This window comes from Aptenodytes forsteri, unplaced genomic scaffold (assembly GCF_000699145.1).
Source record: "Aptenodytes forsteri isolate BGI_AS27 unplaced genomic scaffold, ASM69914v1 Scaffold404, whole genome shotgun sequence".
NCBI classification, from domain to species: Eukaryota; Metazoa; Chordata; class Aves; order Sphenisciformes; family Spheniscidae; genus Aptenodytes; species Aptenodytes forsteri.
The window spans coordinates 5,315,879-5,322,600 of NW_008795629.1; the positions used below are offsets into that span (position 1 = coordinate 5,315,879).

Consider the following 6,722-nt stretch of genomic DNA (forward strand, 5'->3'; position numbering starts at 1 on the left):
TTAAAGTTTTTCCCCCCCAAGAAAAAAAAAAAAAAAAAAAAAAATCACAAGGCTGTCCAGAACAACAGCCTTCTGGATACAGAACACTAATCTCTCAACAAACTAGCAAGTAACTAGATCTCAGAGAAATATCAAAGACTCCTCTAAAGATCTTCAATTTTCTCTTGTCCCTCTATTCTTCCCAGCAGAGACAGAAAAGGCCTATGGATATAAAGGAGAGGGAAAGACTGAGAAAGAGAAATTAAGGTCTAGTTGCATCCATTTGCAATTCAAATCAGTCTTTCCCATTGACATAACATTGTTTGTATAAGAAAGATGTTTTCTCATACCACACCTGTATAGAGGCTCTGAAGTTGTCCTTCCTCATTGACTGGAAAGCCCATGGTAATCTCATCAAATTCCCTGAAAAATTCCTCTTCATCCACCCAGAATTCTCCCTCTTGGATCTGAGAGAGCAGTTCTGAGGCGACTACTGGATCTAGCTGGCTCCATCCTTGACCACTGCACATAAGACAAATTAACATTTAGTTCTTTGCCCAATAAAGTTCCATAACAACGTTCTATCAAATATCCTATGGAGCAGGACAGTAAGAAGTTTCTTCATTTTATTGTCAAATATTTGCATTAAGTATTTCTGTATACACAATGCTAGTCAGTGAGAGGGATAAAAAAGTATGAATCACAACATATCAAAGAAAACTTAGAAACAACCTAACACCAGATTGGATACAGCAGCATACTTCTAGGTGAAATAGCTACTTCGCTTACAACAGACAGTACAGTCCAAAGTGTGAGAGCAAAATAAAGATTTTAACAGTTGTTAAAAATAGCAACGAAAAAGTAAAACAAGCTGCACAGTGACTGTTCTGAAAGAATTTTAATGCTGCACAGTGAACATCAAAAACCACTATCTGTATGAAGCAGCTGGTTATCCCCATGAATCTGCTGGCTAAGTCATAATAAACCAAGAATTTAAACACCTCATTATTTAGGGCCCATTAAAAGCTGGTACTTTCAACATTTTTGATTGTTCCACTAACAACAAAGACTAGTTCTGCACTTGAATAAAACAGGGCTCTAAGGCCACCTAATGAAATGCTATCCTCTTGCAACTACATGGCAACTTACTGTTCGGCAAAGAAACTACAAGAGACCAAGTGTATAAGCAAAACTCTGCCAAAAGCAAAAAACATCAACTTAAGTCTCAATTAATGTGATTAAGCCATCTTTTTAACTCAGGGGAAAAAGCCTATTTCTCTAAAATGTTTATTAACATGATCATATTGTTACCATATTTTAATGCTGAAAGCTTGCTCTTTGGGTCAAGAATTGCATGTTCTTTTGTACAGTCTAAATATGCTAACGCTTTTCAAAATAAGCTAATAGGGTCTGCCCTTTCATTCTTGTTACTTTGCTGTATAAACTGCTAAACGTATTTCTGCATTTCCTTTAAAACAGATCTCCTCTTCATATCTACTCTTCTTTATATCTACTCGATTCCAGCTTCTCCTACTCATATTAATCTACAGAAACAAGAGCACACAAGCAAAAAACATAAGCATCCTTCCTTCTGATATATTGTTTTATACATACTCCTTTGCTTGTCTTCTACAACTGAGATGAGATCAAATGAGAAGAGCCCAGTAAAGCTGAGTGACTACTTAGAAGTCACAAACATCTTATGAACAAAGATATGTAGATCAATTGCAGAACAACAAAAAAGCACCACAAAAATCAGAGACAGAAAATAAACCAACATCTTAAGTTTATCTCTATGAAAAGATATGATGCTTTGATAAACAAAAAAAATTTGTTATTAAAAAAATTTAGATTACCAGAACTAATAGACCAAAATGACTAGCCTTAGAACCAATGAGCTATGTGAACTACTGAACTCTCTAAAGGATGGCATACAAACTGAAGTCTCTCTCCTCCACAATAGCCTATTAGCAACATTTGCCTATGCAATACATAGATACGCTTTGTGCTTCAGAACTTTCACAAATGATTTTCCAAATGAAAATAAACCTACTCACCCCTCACACCAGGGACCTCTCCAGCACCGCCTCCCCCAAGGATTTCGTATTCGTAGTAGGAAGATTTCCTTGCCTGACACTTCAGACAGATTCAAGGTGTCTATCACAATAAAGGCATGAAATTCTCCTAGTTCACTTGCACCTGAATAAAAGAAGAAAAAAAAAAAGCATTTGAAAAGTAAACAAAAGAACCTCCTCCATATTTTACAACTAATGACATTAAACTATCCTGTGAAAGAAGGCAATTTTGAGATAAAAGGAAATTGTTTTTAAATCAGTATAAAAACAGCATAAAAAAAACCCAAACAGTTCATTGTAGTTGTGACTATATAGAAATAAAATAAATGAAAATTTTAAAGCGTATTAACTCACTACTTGGTCTCAAACATCTACAAATTCTCGGTGCTGAAATTCATGGGGGTTTTTAAGGTTGGTTTTAGGTGCTTTTTCAGGGGGTGATGGGTGTGCGTGTGTTGTTGAGAACTGACCATATTAGCATCTAATATAAAAAGCACTCCTCAAAAGCAGCCTCCATCCTGAACTCAATAACATCCTTAAATCTTTATTTATCCCAGGTTATATAAAATTGCATCATGAAACTCGTACGCTACCAGAATCAGCACTATGCATTTGCTGGCTGCCTTGTGCTCTGAACCCTGTTAAATAGAGACATTTACTTTAAAAATGTCTAGAACTTTACTATTACCTTGTCTGGAATCGAGGACTGAGCAGCTTATTACACACTGTTCCTTCAGGTTCATTAATCTTCTAAACACTGCCTTTTCCAAAACCATGCCAGTCTTCTCTTTCTCCATGTTTCTTCCAGGGCCTTTCAGGGTCCATCTTTCAGCAATTCCTCCAGTCAGATCAACCAAAGCATCTGCCACCTGTCCTGCCCACAACTGTTCATAAGATCCATGCACTCTATTAAAAAAACAAAACAAAACCCAAGAAACTTTCTACAAACAGCAGAATTAAAGAAACACGGTTCTTATGCACTTTCAACCCCACACTATATCACAATCATGACTGTACCCTACCTCATATCGCCAAGTAGGCAAGAGAAAGCACATACTATTTTATTTATACAGAATACAACATCTAAAGAATATGTAAGCCATCAAACATTCCACTGCTTGATGGGAAGTTTATTACAATTCATTCCATCCTATAGAGAAACCACTGTAGTCTAGTACTAATCATTTGTACCTTATTATCCGTGCACTACATCATCTTTCGTGATATACTAACTGCATTCTGTATAAATAAATTTCTTCCTCTTCTTCAATTATCCTTTGTTCACTCTGCACAAAGTAGCAGTTCCTTCAACAATTTACGTAAATCAAGAGACTACCCTACCTGATGCAGTGGATGCAAAAGATAGCAAAAGAAATCAAGACTATAATAGAATGATAAGACAAGATAGAATGGTAAGACTCTACAGAAAACAGACTATTGCCTTTCAAACCCACAGAGAAGCTTTAACATGTCATTGCTACTTCACAACTTCTGCTCAACATATCTACAGTTGAAAGTCTTTTTCTGCCCTCTGCTGGCAACCACACAATCTTTCGTCCAAGTTCTTTTGGACATTTGATATCTATCTTACCAGTGCACTTTGTCTCCAAATTGTTTTGTCCATCTGGACAGCATTTTGATGGATGTGTCATAAAACATAAAATAGCTGCATTTTCAAACACATTAACAATATGGTTGTTTCTTCTCAAAATAACAAACTATCAAATTAAGCAAAAGCAGCAGTGAAACTCATATAACCAGAGCCTCAACTAGCATAAACTTATGTAATGTTGTTGCCTTCCATGAAAATATTTGCATGCTTTCTGCTTTTCACTGAGCCCTCAGCTGCTCTCAAATGTGACACTAGTAAAATACTTCCCTTTAATAAATTAGACAACCAATGGATAATGACTTAATGAACATCATTTGAATGCTGATAATTCATTGCAGCTCTTACTTTTCATCATAATTCTCTCTGTAAGACTATCTTACCTGATACGCAACTAGAAACACACCTTATAGATCTACAGTTTAAAGAGCGGCTTCTGCACAACCCAGTATGGGAAAGCTAGCAGCCGTTGTACTTCATATTGAATAATACACAGGTCTATGGCCAAAGCAGTCAGATAAAATAAATAAGCAGAAGGTATACAGCTATTGTTACCTCCCTTTACTTCCTTCAATAACAGTGTTCACATACTTTGCATAAGCTTTTTCCAACAGTGGAAGCCAAAACAAATCCTCTGTCTGACACTGGGAAAAGCAGAGTTTACCACCAAGGCAGGGCAAACGATCGTCGATGGTTACTTCCACCCAGTGTCCAAACTGCCAGACTCGACAAGTGAAACAGCCTTGATACGACTCATCTGTCCAGTTGGGCTGACCTGGAGGGATTACCTAGATGACAAAAGCCAAAATCAAGACAATTTTTTTTTTTTTTTTAAACAAAACCAGTTTAAAATATGCTGAATATTAACTGTTTGTAATAATCACAGAAAAAAAACCACAACAAAAACAGCACAACTAAGCATAACAAAACTGATATTCAGTTTTGAGGCCTGGGATTCAAGGGCAATATACAAATGTAAATTAGATGAAGAAAACTTCTGAGATATGAAACAAGAAACTTCTCTATACCTTATTCAGTAGGTATTTACTCTTCTGCAAAGCTACACAGGCACACAGGAACCAACAATCTCCCAAAATTCCTTGTTTCACTTGCACATCCTGCAGATTGTTTGAAAATAACCGAGGAGTAGAACAAATGTCCTAAAATTAAAAGAAGGGGAGTTAGAGCCAAATCCTGCATGATAATCTAAGGAAGTCTGTGTTTCAGGGAATGGGAGGGCTCCAGAGACCTCTCACAAAATAAGGGAATTTTTACCTCTAGAACATTTCCTCTTCAGACACAGCCTAAGCAAGCAATAACCAATTACTGCCTTGTGGCTATTTTGCAGGTATTTTATGTGAAACAAATCTAGTTCCCACACGGATTTTAGCACACAAATGTCACCATCAGTTGCAACCTTAGCAGAGGCACCAATAAGTAAAAGACAACATAATTCATCAGCTCCTTGCTAGACATATGATCAAGCGTGATAGAACTGCCGCCATTCACATTGCACTGCACATCCCAACTTACAAAAATCTCCAAATTAGCATAAGAGGAAAGCCTTCCCCTAGGGCAAATAAAAATAGATTACTTGGTAGCAAAAGAGGTAATTTCAAATGCAAAGTCCTGAACACTTAATCGGATCTGAAAGTGAGGTTTTAAAATGGTTCTTCTCTCACCTGTCAACACTGCAAGAGATGGAAAGTAACTGATCAGCCCTCAGTAGTAATCAAGGTGTAAGGTACAAAAGCAGAAAGTCGCACGCTGGGCTCCGCGAAGTCATTTGTTTGCCAATTCTATCTGATAATCAATAGCTCTATCACTGTTCTACAGCCATCCCCAGATGCAGGGGAGAAAAACAATACCACTAAAACACAACGTACTTTTTTTCTCCATTACATTTTTATAGCCTTTTTTCCCCCCCCTCCACACAATGCCAGTATCATAAATACTTCACTTTAAATGAACATACTGCAGAAATGCATTCTAAACTTTTTAGCTCTCATGTGGCTTGCTCTGAAACCCAGCTGTAAGTTTAAAAGCAATACAAGTCACACCACAAGTTATAACCTTAAAAAAAGTTTTCTTTCTTGTTATCAAAGACATCAACAATCGCAAAAAAAAAGTAATATGCTTCTGAAAAACTCTAAAATCCAGTTATTTGTTTTCAAGAGTTATGCAATATGTTGAAAAATTTGGGAATAACATAATGCTATTTTTTTAACTTGGTATGCATATTATTTGCATAATGAAATATATTTATGATTAAATATCTTAATTCCTACTAGTCCCAAGAAATTCAAGAGTTCTACATCAGGATTTAAATCAAACCTACAAACAAGACTTAAAAACTATAACATATACATTGTTAACACTGACATACATTGGTTTTATCACTTCTATATTTCTAAACAATAAAAACACCCAGAAGCAGTCATTCAGTGCTAAATACCATTTACTAGCTTAAAGTCCAGTTCTGCTAAAATCATGGGCTTTTATATCTTAAAACTCACCTTAGGTCTCAACCAAGATATCTCGCCTCTGAATTGAGCAAGTGGGGTACAATAATCAAAAAATATAGAGGTATCACTGGCTGGAAACGTGGGGTCTGTGTAAAGGTCTCTTTTCACGATTAATTGCCTTTTCTCTCCCAGCATTTTCAATACAATCCTAAGTAGCTTTGCCGGCTATTTCCACGACTTTATATTGCCAAGCACCAGCCTAGAATGTAAACGAGCGTTACTTGGGAACTGTAACTGAGAAACAAATAAGCAAGACAGATTTATTTAGGAACGGAAAGCCTCTCACTCTTTCCACGGAGCACCTTGAACCACGCCATTGCTGGCTTCTTTCAGCACCTGACACCACCCTAGAGAGTCCCCGCTCTGCTGGAAAAGAGAAAGGGGGTGTCAGACGGTCCTGGGTACTGTCCCTCAGCACAGCAGGCCCCAAAAGGAGACCTACACCCAGCAGCCCACTTGGACCCTTCCCCCGCCCCTCTACGCACACCCTCCCCGGAAGGACCCCTCCACCAACAACCCCTTCCTCACAACCGG

At 37.3% G+C, this 6,722-nt stretch overlaps 1 protein-coding gene across 1 annotated transcript in view; it reads right to left on the reverse strand.

Annotated features, from left to right (window-relative positions):
• Positions 1 to 6,548, reverse strand: part of CAPN10 (calpain 10) — a 14,404-nt gene extending 7,856 nt beyond the window's left edge. Inside the window, exons 1-7 of the mRNA XM_009282399.1 lie at positions 6,475 to 6,548; positions 6,180 to 6,387; positions 4,692 to 4,823; positions 4,255 to 4,451; positions 2,743 to 2,960; positions 2,037 to 2,178; positions 335 to 501 (exon numbers count right to left, since the gene is read on the reverse strand). Of these exons, the coding sequence (XP_009280674.1) occupies positions 335 to 501; positions 2,037 to 2,178; positions 2,743 to 2,960; positions 4,255 to 4,451; positions 4,692 to 4,823; positions 6,180 to 6,323 (1,000 nt within the window). The 5' untranslated portion in view covers positions 6,324 to 6,387; positions 6,475 to 6,548. The remainder of the gene's footprint in view (positions 1 to 334; positions 502 to 2,036; positions 2,179 to 2,742; positions 2,961 to 4,254; positions 4,452 to 4,691; positions 4,824 to 6,179; positions 6,388 to 6,474) is intronic.
• Positions 6,549 to 6,722: the final 174 nt, after the last annotated feature.